Source organism: Ziziphus jujuba, chromosome 9 (assembly GCF_031755915.1).
Source record: "Ziziphus jujuba cultivar Dongzao chromosome 9, ASM3175591v1".
NCBI classification, from domain to species: domain Eukaryota; kingdom Viridiplantae; phylum Streptophyta; class Magnoliopsida; order Rosales; family Rhamnaceae; genus Ziziphus; species Ziziphus jujuba.
In genome coordinates, this window is record NC_083387.1 from 11,812,917 (window position 1) to 11,828,617 (window position 15,701).

The 15,701-nt window shown below is 33.1% G+C and overlaps 3 protein-coding genes and 1 non-coding gene across 6 annotated transcripts; all 4 read right to left on the reverse strand.

Annotated features, from left to right (window-relative positions):
• Window positions 1–3,683: 3,683 nt before the first annotated feature.
• Window positions 3,684–4,553, reverse strand: LOC107427053 (uncharacterized). Its single transcript, XM_016037389.3, has 2 exons — window positions 4,135–4,553; window positions 3,684–4,004 (listed from the first exon to the last, which is right to left on the reverse strand). Exons 1-2 carry the CDS (start codon window positions 4,505–4,507, stop codon window positions 3,922–3,924), a joined length of 456 nt encoding a protein of 151 aa, XP_015892875.2. The 5' UTR covers window positions 4,508–4,553; the 3' UTR covers window positions 3,684–3,921.
• Window positions 4,554–4,651: 98 nt separating this feature from the next.
• Window positions 4,652–10,192, reverse strand: LOC107427084 (pentatricopeptide repeat-containing protein At4g33990). 3 transcript variants are annotated; one of them, XM_060811308.1, is made up of 4 exons: window positions 9,851–10,192; window positions 8,881–8,951; window positions 5,445–7,919; window positions 4,652–5,328 (listed from the first exon to the last, which is right to left on the reverse strand). In XM_060811308.1, exons 2-3 carry the CDS (start codon window positions 8,883–8,885, stop codon window positions 5,465–5,467), a joined length of 2,460 nt encoding a protein of 819 aa, XP_060667291.1. In that variant the 5' UTR covers window positions 8,886–8,951; window positions 9,851–10,192; the 3' UTR covers window positions 4,652–5,328; window positions 5,445–5,464. The 3 variants fall into 3 exon arrangements, with proteins under 3 accessions (XP_060667291.1, XP_048336874.2, XP_015892910.3); XM_048480917.2 differs by lacking the exon at window positions 4,652–5,328 and having other exon boundaries at window positions 5,425–7,713; window positions 7,823–7,919; window positions 9,851–10,191; XM_016037424.4 differs by lacking the exon at window positions 4,652–5,328 and having other exon boundaries at window positions 5,425–7,919.
• On the reverse strand, window positions 10,171–10,243 carry TRNAR-UCU (transfer RNA arginine (anticodon UCU)). Its single transcript has one exon. It is a non-coding gene; the product is annotated as a tRNA-Arg (tRNA).
• Window positions 10,244–10,861: 618 nt separating this feature from the next.
• On the reverse strand, window positions 10,862–15,547 carry LOC107427078 (methylcrotonoyl-CoA carboxylase beta chain, mitochondrial). Its single transcript, XM_016037416.4, has 10 exons — window positions 15,192–15,547; window positions 14,966–15,085; window positions 13,946–14,380; window positions 13,679–13,769; window positions 13,183–13,424; window positions 12,920–13,084; window positions 12,273–12,347; window positions 11,774–11,905; window positions 11,273–11,329; window positions 10,862–11,152 (listed from the first exon to the last, which is right to left on the reverse strand). The coding sequence occupies exons 1-10, from the start codon at window positions 15,399–15,401 to the stop codon at window positions 10,949–10,951; spliced, it is 1,731 nt and encodes a 576-aa protein (XP_015892902.3). The 5' UTR covers window positions 15,402–15,547; the 3' UTR covers window positions 10,862–10,948.
• Between the last annotated feature and the right edge of the window lie 154 nt (window positions 15,548–15,701).

Sequence of the window (15,701 nt, forward strand, 5' to 3'; positions counted from 1 at the left end):
TTTTGCATTATAGTTGAAATTCCAAAGAGCAATGCTAAAATTCGAATTTATAACTTCATTTCATATAAGCATCTGAGAACTTTTTGCTATATAAGTAAATAATTATCCTAATTACATCATGATATATTGATTTTATAAAATAAATGTAAATTTGACTTGATTTATTGAGAGTTTTAGATATCCTAACTTGATTATAATATACAAACATAAATATAGAAGTTGTAATAACATATTAATTTCATTTGTCAAATGTTTTGAATGTTAAATAATAAAATAACATAGGATGATTAATAATATTGAGAAAATAAATCTAATGTATTACTAGACATACTAACATGCCATGTTATATTGTGTTTGTACCAAAATTCTTTCATCAAAAACCCTATCTATTAAACTTTTGCGTTGATATACATAAACTCAAATTCATGTGTTAATATGTTATCCGAACCATAAATACATTAAATTTAATTGTAAATTTTTCTTTTAAAAGAAAATAAAAAATTATGAAAAATATTTAAATGACTAAAATCAATATAAAATTATATTTAACTAAGCTCATGCTACAAAAATTTTAAAAAATATTTATATTTACGAAATTAAATATTAAATAGATAATACAAAATGAATAAATTATAATAACTATAATAAATTTAACGCATACTTGTTGAAAAAAAAAAAAAGAAGCACATATACATACACATATACAACAACAAATACCTTTGTTTTTTTTTTTTTTTTTTTTTTAAAAAAAGAAGGACAAAACACACAGACAGACGCATACACATACTTGGCACTTAATTCTTATATCTTTTTACAAACTAGAAGTACAATAAAAAACTAAAACAACATATTTAAAATTAATACTTATACATTTATACTTAATATTTGTATCCCTTTACAAATAAAAAATACAATGATAAAAAACTAATAAGATTGCTTGAAATAAAATAACATTAATATATATAAACATATTCAATATATTTTATAAAGTTATTTAAAAGCCCTTTATTAACGAGTTGAAATGAGTTTTTGCGTGTTAAACTATTAAAGGTCCATTATGTAATAACTTTTAATGGTTTGGCCTATTATGAACTTGACTTGTTACACCTAACTCGAGTCTTTAAAAATACGGACTAGTTTTGCTAGGTCTATACATTATTATTATTATTATTATTTTATGATACATTAATTTACTATTTTTTTCTATTTTTATTATTTTTTACAAAATTTTAAACAATATCGTTTATTAATAATAAATTTTTATTATTTTTAAAAAAATTTTAAACAGCACTGTTTATTAATATAATAATGTATGTTAATATATATAATATCAGTAAATATTTATTTAACATATTTTTCTATTCACCACAACTATAATAAAGAGAAAAAAATATTTAATTATCAAAGCTCATTTTTATAAAATTAGAAATTAGAAAAAAAAAGATATTAGCATTATTAATAAGAGCCGAAATTGATATTTTTGTAACAGTTAATTGGAGAACCTAAAATCATAATCTACAAAATTACCCTTTTGCTGCTTCTGAAATTCAGCTTCCAAATTATCTAGATATATAGTTATTCATTTATTATTATTATTATTTTTTTTTTTGTGAAATAAAAAAGATGTCTCATGGTAGTATCATAAGCATTAGGCCGTAGCCCTGCGACATGCAGCATTGCAGCATGGAACCATCCGAGGCAATAATGAAGCCTGCCAAAACTCAAACCTTAACTTCTAGACCTACAGATGTGAAAACTGAGTGGCTTCCAAGACTTGAACCTCAACTTGATTTATAGTTATTCATTTGAATCCATTCACTATGAACTTGAAACATAAAATTAATAATTTCTATAAATTTGTAATTTAAAAAACTATCTATATATTAAAAATAAAAAATAAAAATAAAAATTTTAAAACGAACATAAAAGAATATATAATATAAATTGAATTTAAGAATAATATATTACATATTTAAACAAACATAAAGAAATATTTTAAATAAAATTTTAAAGAAAATAAACATAAATATAAATAAATAATATAGTTTTTTTTTTAAATAGGACACAAAAAAATTGAATTCAATAAAATAGAAGAATTAAAAATATATATATATTTAGGCCAATAGTTTGATCTAATGGAAATAGCTAAGCTTATCCCATTTGGAACAATCATGATTTCATGTACTGTACAAGTTGGGCACCAAGATGTTTGAAATAATAATAAATAATGATGTGCCATCGTTTTAGTGAATTATATTTACTTACACCTATGCATTTAAATTGTATTAATATTTCAACTGCATCTTTAAATATTTTTACATTTTCAATGATTTTGTAGATTTTTTTTTTTTAGATTGTTATTTATATATCATAGAGGTTGAAAAATATTTCTACACTTTCAATGATTTTGTAGATTGTTATTTATTAGATTGTTATTTATATATAATAGAGATTTAAAAAGCTAATTGATCTCTAATAATTCTATTTTATCTATTTTTTTTAAAAAAATGAATAACAACCTCGATAAATATTGTTTATTTAAGACACATTAATTAACATATCCACATTGTGCAATTTTTTTTAATTAAAGATACAAGTATCAAATAAAATTTTAAAAAATCAATTAAATATTATTATATTATTTATCATATTATTTCATAAATATTTTGATATTATTAGTTTTTTGATGTATTAAAAAAACTTAACAATTTATAGACCAACCGTTGGTGCTTTTAATAAATTCTTTTAATGCCCCTACCATCATTTAAAAAAAAATACTTAATATTAGAGAACCATGTTTTAAAACTTATAAATTCTATCTCTATTCAGATTCTAAATAAACAATTTCCAAACTTATAAATTCATTAAATTTCAAGGAATAAAACACATGCAACATTTGCTGTATTTTCCTATCATGCTCATCCAATTTGAAAATATTCATTTCAAATTCAAACTCACTCGCCACTGTACATATTTTCTCGTCATAAAAGCCACAACCACAACAGCAAGGCACACAACCACGAAAAATTAAATAATTTATACTTGTCTGATTATTATTTCCATATAAATCCCTAATTCTGTACTAGTCCTATCATTCCAATTTTTCAACTTGTATATCAGCATTTTAAAATAAAATTTCATTTGCAATTTTTCAATTTATTTCACTTAGATCTATGCTTTGAAAAATCATTATTTAATTTCCTTTATTTTTTAAAATTATTAAAAGAAACTAATCTATTTGTTTTTGTCAAATGCAAAATTAATATTTTTACATTGTTATTCAATTACAAAATATAAATTTTTAACTTTTTTTTAAACTTTTAATTGTTAAAATTTATTGGTATTGAGAAATAGACATGTTATATATATATATATATATATATATATATATAACATAAAAAATGAAAGGAGGTTAAGATAATTTTTTAAAAGTACGAGGTATAAGTGAAATTATGAGAAACTGAAAAGTCGTAATTGAATTTGCTCCCTTTTAAAATACTATTATTTTTTACATGAAAAATTAACAAAGCAATTCATATTTTTATAACATATTTAAGAATTCACGTTTAATATATATATATATAAAAAAATAAAAATAAAAATAAAACACGTTAAAGGGGTTGAAATTTATGAGAAAAAAAATATCTTTTACCATTAATTAACCTTCAAATAAAACAACCATAAGTAATAAATTCCATTATAAAATAATGGAAATCAGTTGAAATTTATTATTCGTCCACTTAATAATAATAATAATAACACTAACAATAATAATAATAATAATAATAATAATAATAATGTACAATTAGAAAAAATTCAAAATGATGTGGTTTTTCTGTTCTGTACAATTTTCTAACTGATGATTTTTTTTTTTCTTTTTCTTTTTGAATTTCCAGTTTTCCGGTCAGCTTGAAATCATTATCAGCGTGAGGAAGATCGTACTGCACAAGCAACCACTTGAGCCCACTGTTTCAACCTCGTCTTCACCATCTCGGCATCGTCACCTTCAAGTATTTTCAAATAATTTATACAATAAAATAAAAATCAATATTTCCAAAAAAAATTTGAAATAAAAGGATCACAAAATTAATGCACAAAATATTCAAAAAAGAAAAAAAAAATAAAAATATTTACCTGGACAGAACAAGTTGTTGTTGGAGCTTCCAGCAGCATCGCTATCAGAGACAATAGAAGAAGACGAAGAAGACCTCGACAAGCTATTACTGTACTGCTTATTAACAGCACAGTAAAATCCCAGTGCCGGTATAGTATCCGAAAGTCTCGGATCCACATCGGAGGATTCCGGATCGAATCCCAATCCGAGCTCTACGCAAGCTTTCAATTCCTCCAAATCGTCATCCGACACGCTCTTGCTCCGGCAAAGACCGACGGCAGCATGAGAACCCTTCCGTCGTTGCCAAGCCTCGTCGCGGATCGCGTCGGGAGACCATGACTGCTGCTTGAGGAGAGGCCGTGGAACCGGCGCCGGCGCGTGGGGTTTCGACATCGTCGTCGTCGTCGTCCCCCCGGGCTGAACTTGTCGGTTTCGCCCAATTTTGTTTGGTCGGTGTGGGGTTTTGGTTATGGTTTTTTTAGGGCTTTTGCGAGTAATAGCCGTATAGGTGTATAGGTATGGTGGCGGGGCAAGGAGTTTGTTTTTGTATTGTTTTTTTTTTTTTTTTTGACACAGAGGAGTTTGTTTGTTTGGTTGCCACTTGTTAGCCAAATGGGTAATGAGGTAGTTGGTGGACCGCGGTGAGCTTAATGTGGGCCACTATTGGTGGCTTTGGTTAGGTGGGCCCTCTACGTAATTCGTATTTAAAAAATTCGAAATTGGTAACTATTTTATACATTTTTTTTTATTAGTATTTAGATAATTTACGGCACATTTTTTTAATTGCGGCACATTTTTTTAATTGTACTAAGTACGTTGAATGAAGGATATTCCATCACTTAGATTTTTTATTCCCCTATATAACAATATAAAAATATTTCTCATAAAATTAAGAGAGTCGTTTTGGGTTAGACTTTTGATTAAGTAAATAAATTAAAATTTTAAAGCGCCAATTAAATTACAAACGTTATTCACATTAAATAATGAAGGGGTGTGGAGGCATTGACTGGCAAGCCATGGAGGGACATAAAGATTTTTGCCTTGCTGAAGAAGGAAGCAAATGCCCAAGTGGAAGGAAATGAGTGGGGACAAGCTGGCTATTAGAATGTGGGACTCAGAAAATTCTAACATTTTTAATAATAATGTCCGTTTTCTTGCTGGCTCTGACTTTGGAATATGCTTGACCGGCAAGAAATTGATGCTTTCATTCCCTCCTGATAAGCATTATTGACCACTTAGCTGGCGTCTAGTTGGCAAAAAATTAAAAAGAACCCAGAAAGAAAGAGGAAAAAAAGAAAAAGAAAAAGAAGTTGAAAGAATCTATGAATACTTTATTGGTAAGCAAAAACGTCACCAATAATCTCCACAGGAGCATATTCCATCCTTGAAATGGTGGAAACGGTTTGCATCCCTCACAATGATCTCCCTCTCAGTTATTTTCGATATGTATTTGGTTGCATTGTGGCAATCCCCACATACCCTCAAGTTTTTGAAAATCCGAATGGGAGTTTTAGGAGGAGTGCTGATGATTCCGAATGCAATGGCCAGTCTTTCACTGTGACTTGTGAGGATGTGCTCCTTCTCATCCTCCTCAACATCTTGCAATACGAAGCTGTAGTCTGGAATGTAACCCAGGCTCTTCATTTTCGCAGTCAGGAATCTTAATTCTGTGTATATCTCCTCGCAGTTTGGATGGGATTGGTTCCCGGTATAAAAGACGTCAACTTTGTTATTTGCTTCTATGGAGCTCCATCCAGGAGTCTTCCTCAATCCCTTGTCTCTGGCTAGTGATCTCACTTTATCCACACCCTCCCATTTCCCAAAATTTGCATAAATATTCGATAACAGGACATAGTAGCCAACATTCTCTGTCTCAACTTCGAATAAGCTATCTGAGGCAAATTTACACAACTCGACATTTCCATGTATTCTACAAGCTCCAAGAAGAGCACCCCAGATAGAAGCATCAGGCTGCACGGGCATATTCTTTATGAAGTTATATGCCATTTCTAAATGCCCAGCTCTACCAAATAAATCTACCATGCACCCATAGTGTTTTAAACTGGGCTTGATCCCATACTCTTTTTGCATTGCATCAAAGTACCGTTGACCTTCACCAACCAAACCAGAATGGCTACAAGCTGATAATAAAGATACAAATGTCACATGATCTGGTTTAACCTCCTCAACCAGCATATTTTTGAATAGCTCCAGTGCTTTATCACCATGCCCATGAATCCCATGACAGGATATTATGGCATTCCAGGGGACTGAGCTCTTACGAGGAACTTTGTAGAATAACAACATTGCATCATCTAATCTGCCACATTTTCCATACATGTCAATCAGGCATGTTCCCACAAAGACATCCATGTAGAGACAGTTCTTCATAACCCGCCCATGAATTCTCATTCCCTGCTGCAAGGCTCCTAAATGAGAATATGCTGGTAGAACGCTCACCCAAGTACCTTGATTTGGAATTATATCTGTGCGTTCTTTCATCATGTCATATACTTCAACTGCCTCACTTGCAAGACCATTTTGAGCATAACCTGTGATCAAAGTATTCCATGAAATCACATCTTTGACAGGAAGGCCTTCAAAAACCGTGCGAGCAGAATCAATAGAACCCAATTTTGCATACATGTCCACAACTGCATTTCCAGTGGCAACATCTTGCATAAGCCAGCCCCTCCTCAAAATAAATCCATGTACAGATCTACTTTTCTGATCATCTGTTAATTGAGCTATGATGGAGGCCAAACTTAAAAGCGTCAAGGAATCAGACTGAATCCCATTTTGTTGCATTTTTTTGTAGAATTCAAATGCAGTTATTGGCTCATCATTCTGCTCGTATGCAGCAATTATCGAGTTCCATGACACCACATCCCTGATCTTCATTTGATCAAAAACCTTCCTAGCATGATCCACTATACAAAATTTGGCATACATGTTAATCAAGGCATTACATACAAACACGTCGAATTCCAATCCATGCTTTATGACATATAAATGGATCAGCATTCCACTTAACATGTCATTGGATTGGGCACAAACAGTGAGTAGACTTGAGACAGTTACAGGATCCATCTTTACCCCGTCCAACCTCATTTCATTCATGACATCTAATGCCTCTGCAGCATTCCCATTCTGACAAAACCCAGAAATCATTGCATTCCAAGAACCCGTATCTCGAATAGGCATCTCGTTAAATAGTTTACGTGCAATAACAAGGAGGCCAAACCGTGAATACATATGGATCAGGGAAGCAGCCACGAAAACATCCGACTCAAAACCCAGCTTTTGAACCCAGCAATGTATCTTCTTCCCATCAACTAGATTCCCACAAGCTTTTAAGACAGGAGGAAAAGTGTAGAAATCAGGCCGAAGATCTGAGGTCAACAGAAAGTGATAGAAACATTCTATAGCTTGTTGGAAGCGGCCACTGCGTACATAAGCAGATACCATTGAGTTCCAGGTATAAATGTCTTTCTTTGGTATCTGATCAAAGGTGCGGCGAGAGAATGACACGTCATCAAGGTAGGCATAAAGATTTACAAGCTTGGCAGAAAGAAAGATGTTTTTAACTCTTCCTGAAACTACAAGAAGGGAATGGAGGCACTTAGCAAGGTGCACTGTTGTGCAAGATGGGAATAGCAAATCAAAATCAATTTTTTTATTCTCATTTTCAAAGCCATCTACTGGAACCTGCAAAGTATTGGTCACTGCTGAAAAAAATGAGCAATGGGCTTGGACGGAAGGTAGAAATTTGAAAATCTGCAAATTTTTGCAGGCAGGCACCAATCTGGAAACAGAAGCTTAAACCATTAGCAAGCAAGTTTAAAAAGTACAAAGCAAACACCAGGCAGTTTTTGGATATAATCTACAGGAATACTCAATAACTCTCCTCCACCCTCCAAAAGAAATATCAGACATGGCACACAAACATAAATAATAAAATAAAAGTTAATAAATCTTCCAAATAGTAAAACTAGATTGAGTTGAAAAAATTGAAAATCAAACTAGAAAAATTAAACCAAAAGGTGATGTTGCACAGTTGAATTGCAACATCAAAACTATGAGAATGGTATCTTCCCAACTAAAATGGTTGATCTTTAAGTACATTGCTAACTTTAACATAAAAGAACACAGGCAAAAATGCATCAGGCGTAAAGCAGAAGCTGTAGAGGTGCGGCTCCCAAATTTTGACAAATTGCATAAGCAGATATTCGAATTTGTTTTCCTTCATATATAAACTACTGTTTCCCACTTTCCTACATTTCAAAGAAAAATTTCCATATTTATATATTTTTTACCCTTTCAAAATATGAAGAAAGCCTCTTCCTAAATGTGATTACTAACCACTTGAATTATTTCCATAACCAAATCCGTCCTTTTCTCAATAATCTACAAGACCCTTTACATGCATGGCATATGAAATTTTCCATGTTGAAATAAGCAATGGAATTACACATGCAAACTATTTCTTTATTAAATTAATTGCTCATCTGATAATATCACAGAATTTGTGAAGAAAATATATCATCAAATCTCGTTCTTTTGGTTAAACTAATTTTGTTTTTTTGTGGAAAAAAATTTAATTACTCTACTCAAATCCCAAATGATGAGGCTTGTCAAGCCAAAAGCTTCAACAAATTCCACAAGACAAAATCACAATCCTAAGAACAGTTTGAATGTGACTAGCTATTCAACAAAATTACCTTAATAACACCAAAATATACAATGGAACAGTAAATCCAGTGTACCTCATGTTGAGACTGCAGGTACTGTTAGAATTACAATCTGCACCCACGGGTCAGGAAACTCGAAAACAATCCTGCAGACCAACCCAAAGCTCATGTTACACGGGTAATGATCTAACAAAGCTCATGTTCTTCTGAAGTTTTGAAAGGGGAGTGATAGAAGAATTTGTACTGCTTGGAAGATTACAACCGAGTAGAAACTGGCTTAAGTGCTCATTTGTGTGTGTTATGGGCAATGTTGTAATGTGTTTCAAGCCTTTTGGCCGACATACAGCACTTTCTACAATTCTGCTAGGTAAAAGATTGCCATTTTGGTGTATTCAGTTGACGACCTTGATGAATCATGGAAAAACAGCATTCCTATTTACCTTTCATTATTTAAAAGGGAAAAAAAAAGAAAAAAAGAAAAAAAAAAGGTAGGTCGCAATGCCAGACTATTATGAGATTGGTAATAGGGACTTAACATTGAGAGGTTCCCTCTATAACAGAGTAACTTCGGATGGTATAAACCATTGACCCTCAATTCCTCCTTGGCCTGAGATAATAGATCATCTCTGCGTTGGTTTTCGAGTTAAATTACCAAAAAAAAAAAAAAAAAAAAAAAAAAAAGAGAGCTTTTTTAATTGCTTTTCTTCCAAAAGAATGAAATGATATTATAATTTTAGTTCCGTTGGAAAATTGGGTTCCAAAACAAAAGGTAGTTGTTATTCCCAGACGGGCCATTAGGAATGTTATGCGGTCATCACTGAGCCACAACCTTTTTTGTGTTCTAAAACTTGCAACAACTGCAATTACAGCACAAGGAAATTTGAAGGAAAAAACTTTCATATTCAATTACTTTACTGCTATTAACTCCCATATAATATTTATAAATCATTATGCTACCAATGTACCTAACAGAGAAAGCTCAAATCGTTTCAAAAATAATTCCAAAATGGTAAAAACCTTCAGAGTTACGAAAGATAGTGAGTACCTGTGAACTCACGGATGCAGAGAACCTTCAGGGTCTGGAGCATAGAAGGTGGAACCGCGACAAGGCCATCTATGGGCAGCAAAGAGACGGGAAAGGGGAGGAGCGGCGTAGGGTTTAGGTGGGAGCGAAAAGGATGAGAAGAGGACAGGGTATGTTGAAGGACGACTGAGTGGGCTCCTTGTAGGGGAAGCAACATAATGGTGGTGATAAGCAGAGGCCGCCATAGAAGAAGCACAAAGAGAGACAGAGGATTCGAAGGGAGTAGTAGAAGGATTAAAAAAAACACCAGAAAAACAAGGGTTTACAAAATATGAGAAAATCACGCTCGGTGGGACTCGAACCCACAATCGTCTGATTAGAAGTCAGACGCCTTATCCATTAGGCCACGAGCGCTGCTTGTTGCTTTGCCCGCACACATTTTTTATTTATTTAATAATTCGTATTTTGTTTCACTTTATAAAAAGTACATCTTGGGTTAAATCATTTAATACCGATAATAATTATGAGAAAAATGATACTTCTCACTATTGGTGATTGAACATTAATAGAACTTAATATGTTATCATTGGAGGGTCGATTTTTTTCATATTAAATTTTTAATTTTTTTTATTTATGAAAAAGTTTTTGTATTGAAAAACAAAAAAATATTAAAACCCCAGTTAATAATTATCATGCAAATAGCAGTGAGAAAATGGCAAAATTCTAATTGTAAACTAAAGGAGCTTCATTGTTCTTGCTTATAGTTATGGAATAGGACCAAACAATGGTTCTCATTTTCCTATGTCCCAAAAATAACGTTAATATTAATCGATAAGATCCAAACAAACTCCTTCATGATAGAGTGTTTTACCTTCAAAATTTCACTTTGTTTCAATTTCATTTTTTTTTTTTTTTGGGGGGGGGGGGGGGGGGGGAGGGGTGTGGTTATATTGAGCTTTCTTGGAAAGAACATGAAATTCTTAATCACTTGACATTTTTGGTAAAACAAGATTTTATGACAATAAATTTGAATTTAACGAGCAGAAAAATATGCGTTTTATTTTTCATTTAATAATTGCAGATGGTTTTACTTTCATAAAAAGTGTAATAATTCTGTTATTACATCCTAAATACACCAAACTTGGTTTCTTCAGGGCCACGGTTCATTGAAGCAGAGATGCAAAGGCCTATAACCTTTCTAGTATCAGCTGGATCAATAATCCCATCGTCCCAAAGCCTTGCTGTGGAGTAGTAAGAATTTCCTTCCCTCTCATATGCCTCCACCACTTTTGCCTTAAAATTTTCCTCTTCTTCCTTGTTCCACTGCCGTATACACACGCACACACACAATCACAAGAAGACCCAAAAACAAAAATCATCATCATTGGCCTCTAAGCAATATCTATACTATCTTTTCCTCACAAAAACCGACGAAAATTTTACCTGAATTCCTTGCTTTTTCTTGTTGCTCTTTTCTATTTGGGCCAGCACACCTGCAGCCTGGATGCGTCAACAAAAATAAGTCAATCCAATACCGAACCAACTGAAAATGATAGATTCATGAAATATTTTTTTGTACCGTGTATGAATTAGATTTGAAAATAGATCAAGAACATAAAATCACAAAAACCAGATGCAAACAATATGACATTACCATAAATTTACAGGAATATGGAAACAAAGAAAGATGGTAAGTTATGGAGAAGGGACCAGTTTTAGTCATTGTCTATGATCAAATCTGTGTCTTGTTAGGATAATTTTTTCTTTTCCTCTCTAATATGCTAATAGTAGAGAAGGGAGATACAGACAAAGGAAAACTACATAAACCATGCAACCTGAAAGAGGCCCATTTTTTAGGCTCTTATATTTGCCCCCTCTCCTAGAAAGATGAGAGAAAATATCTCATTAACATGTTGGCTTTAGCTGTAGCTGATCAAAAGTTACCTGTGCACCACCCATCACAGATATTTTGGCATTTGGCCAGAGGAACATGAAATTTGGACTATATGCTCGACCACACATTGCGTAATTTCCAGCGCCAAAGCTTCCACCAACAATTATGGTCACTTTAGGGACCTGCAAAATGTTTATTAGGAAATTACAAACCGAAAGTTCCGGCTTTACAAACTGAAACTTCATGCTAAGTTTCACCAATTGATATGAATGAAGCAACACTCTAAGCATGCAAACTTGCGGGGTATTCTTTTAAAAGAAAAAAACAACGCATAAATCACATTAAATGCAATTAACTTATATGAAACTAGTACAATGATGAGGAAGAAACAGCAATTAGCTGATAATCTGATGGCAGTTTACACTTTACAGGTTCACTTTGATAGGCTGTTTGAGCATATAATTTCACTAATAACACTTGAAGGCATACATAGATGAGATTCATTATTTTTAAACATTACGACAAGAAATGAAATTTGGAAGAACTAACCTTGGCACAAGAAACTGCCATGACCATTTTTGCTCCAGATTTTGCAATACCATTTGCCTCAGATCTTGAGCCAACCTACCAAATGAAAGAAAAATAACTTACAGTTCTTCCAAAACAATATTTAGTTGTTTGAATTATTTTTCTGAAATTCTGCATATAAGGAAAGAGAGGCAAACTATCAAAAAGAAGTGTTATTAAACAAAAAGCAAAGCTATCACTATTATAAAATATAGTAGTTCTGAAGAAAAAAGCATTGCTCAGATCAGTCATCAGAGGTTGAAGAAAGATCACTAGGATGAAGGACCTTCGTGAAATGTGGGCCCCCATCCATCGTATTCCTATTGGCTAGATTCCTCCACCTAAACAATGTCCTTACATTCGTATCTCATAAATTCAAATGAAATCTTAATACCTACCAAAACATGCAGTTCACATATTCCAAATGATTTCAAACAAGTATAAATCATTTTGCCCTGTCTCCAAAATTTTGTCCAGCATTCTTGCTCATTTTTAAATTTGACTTAATAATCAGGCATATAGGAATCATAGAACATGAGTTTGACAAGTGCCCCTTACTCAGTATAACGTAGCAAGTTATGACTTTAAAAAGTTCCTTCAACGAAGTAATGGAAAAAGAAGTTACATACCATAAATCCAGTGATGTTTTGAAGGAAAACCAAAGGAATGTTTCGTTGAGTACATAGTTCAATGAAATGGGCTCCCTTCAGAGCAGACTCATTGAACAATATCCCATTGTTTCCAATAATTCCCACAGGCTGTCCCATAATTCTACCAAAACCTGTTACAAGGGTCTGCAGGGACACAATTGGAATTATGAATTCCACGAATAACAAAAAGAACAAAAGGTTAAAATTAAATTAAATGGTTCAAGTGGTTCAAATGCTCTCACAGTGCCATACAATTTCTTGAATTCATCAAATTCACTTCCATCCACAATGCGAGCAATAACTGATCGGATATCAAAATGCTGCTTATGGTCTGTTGGTGCAATAGAACGAAGTTCCTTTACATCATACAATGGTTCTTTGAATTCAGAGTTTATCTTTTGCAAGCCACTCAGCAGACCACCATTCCCAGCCATGTGCAAGTTTTTAATAATGTTTCTCCCAAGGAAAAGTCCATGCAGTTCATCTACAACAGCAGATAAGATCATTGTAGATGATCTCTTGTTCACTCTCGTGTAAACAAACACAACAGATGAGCAAAGACTAAAAGAGAACAATTCTAGCACCTTGAAAAAGTATTCAATAAGACAGAACGCATTCAACAGGCATAGCGTAGGACACAGTTTTAGTGTGAAAAGAGTGTGATATAAAAAAATAGCAAGCAAATCATAGTAATTTAAGAAGCAATGCTGAGTTCAACATGCAGAATCCAAAAGATACCTTGAGCAAAATAGTCTGAAACTCCTGATGTTTTGCAATGGACGCTAGCACCCCCTAAATCCTCTGCAGATACTTCTTCTCCAGTAGCAGCCTATGCAAATGTTTCCTTCACAAAAAGATTAGGTTTCATAGAAACATATATGCCCAAACACACACAAGTTCGCACACAATATAAAATTCCCTAGGACATACACAAATTTTATTAATTGCAAAACATGCATAAGAACTGTATTAAGAATTTTGGACATCTGAAGGCCTCGAACGAACCTTCACTAATGGGGGTCCTGCCAGAAATATGGTACCATTTCCTTTGACCATGATGCTTTCATCAGCCATTGCAGGTATATATGCACCCCCAGCGGTGCAAGAGCCTAAAACCAGTGCAATTTGAGGAATGCCTTCACCAGACATTACTGCTTGATTGTAGAAAATTCTACCAAAATTATCCTTGTCAGGGAAGACCTCAGCCTGCTTGGGAAGGAAAGCACCTCCACTATCAACAAGATATATGCAGGGCAATTTGCATTGAGCAGCAATCTCCTGGGCCCTAAGATGTTTTTTAACAGTGATGGGATAATAAGTCCCTCCCTTAACAGTAGGGTCATTAGCCACAAACATACAAAGTTTTCCATGAACTGGTCCTATTCCCGTAACAATCCCACCAGATGGTAAGTGATCTTTGTATAATTCATGGCCTACAAGCTTCATCCATAAATCATACAGATTAAGCAAAAATAGTATGTTTACATACAAAATTTTACAAATCCAACTAAACAGTGAAAGCAAATGCGTGATTGGTCTTCTAGATCTTTTTTTATGTCCACAATGTTTTGGGTTTTCATTCAAATCCTGAACAACAAATTGAATTCTCAGGTAATACAATCTACAAAATTGGTACTCCTTAAAAACTTAAAAATGAAAACCAAATTGTTATTTTTTTTCCCGCTAGGGTTGAAATTTCAATGCCGTATTGGAGTTTAATACAGCAAGACATCCCCATCAAAAAGGTTTCCCAAGCAAGAATACAATGAATGTGACTACTATTTCCAGAACAATCTGACAACATTTGTGGCATTGGAGTTGAGAAATCTCATCCAATCAATTTTTATCAAGAATTGCAAGTTCTATGCTGTTCGACCGCTACTAAAAAAAAAAAAAGGGATTTTTCATTTTTTAATTTAATTTAATTTATTTCATTTTGTTGTTCGGTGAGATTATATAAAATCCCAAAAATGAAAGACTAGAAAAAGAAAAAAAAAAAAAAAAAAAAAAAAAAAAAAGGGAAACCTGAGAAAGTTCAAGGAATGAAGCACCAGGATCCAGCAGGCGATCAATACGCTCTCTGGGGAGGAATTTATTCCTACTCCGATTTCTCTTTACAGCTTCTGGTCCTCCTCCAGCAAGAACCTTTCACAAACAACAAAGAAAATCAAAGATACTTTACATAACACACACACACACACACGAAATTCAAACTCAAGCATTAGAGAGAGAAGAGAGAAGAGAATAAAACCTTATTGATATGGGATTGGAGGTCAGACATTAAGGATTCCATGGCCTTGGAGTTGCGAGAAAAAGCCTCGGAATTCCGATCAATATCATCTGGAAGGACTCCCAAAGAGTAGTCCTTTCTCTGAACAATTTGAACTGGACTCGCTGCAATTCCCCATGGCTTCCATGAATTTGAAGCCCAAGCCGCTCTTCTCCCCACTGTCCTAAGCATCTCTATCTATCACTTCCTCTCAAACACACACACACACACACACACACAGAGAACACACGCCTCTATATATATATATATATATACACACACACAAATACAATATATATAAATATACACCTTCCCAATAGGCGCAATTCACTTTCCCCAGCTCACTCTGTATGTGGAATGCCTATCCATTCCGATGAATACAAAAAAAAGTTCCAATTTTCAATGCTTTCGATACAGACAAATTATTATTTTTATTTCTTTATTTATTTCTCTTTAAAAAAAAAAAAAAAAAAAAACGAATCCTTTTTGGGC

Excerpts from the sequence above, each read along its gene's own strand:
- LOC107427053 (XM_016037389.3), bottom strand. The coding sequence starts at position 4,507 with ATGTCGAAACCCCACGCGCCGGCGCCGGTTCCACGGCCTCTCCTCAAG. Across the intron at positions 4,005-4,134 it reads CAACAACTTGTTCTGTCCAG|GTGACGATGCCGAGATGGTG; the intron begins GTAAATATTTTT and ends AAATACTTGAAG.
- LOC107427078 (XM_016037416.4), bottom strand. The coding sequence starts at position 15,401 with ATGCTTAGGACAGTGGGGAGAAGAGCGGCTTGGGCTTCAAATTCATGG. Across the intron at positions 11,906-12,272 it reads TGGCAGTTTCTTGTGCCAAG|GTCCCTAAAGTGACCATAAT; the intron begins GTTAGTTCTTCC and ends AACATTTTGCAG. Across the intron at positions 11,330-11,773 it reads CTGTGATGGGTGGTGCACAG|GCTGCAGGTGTGCTGGCCCA; the intron begins GTAACTTTTGAT and ends TGACGCATCCAG.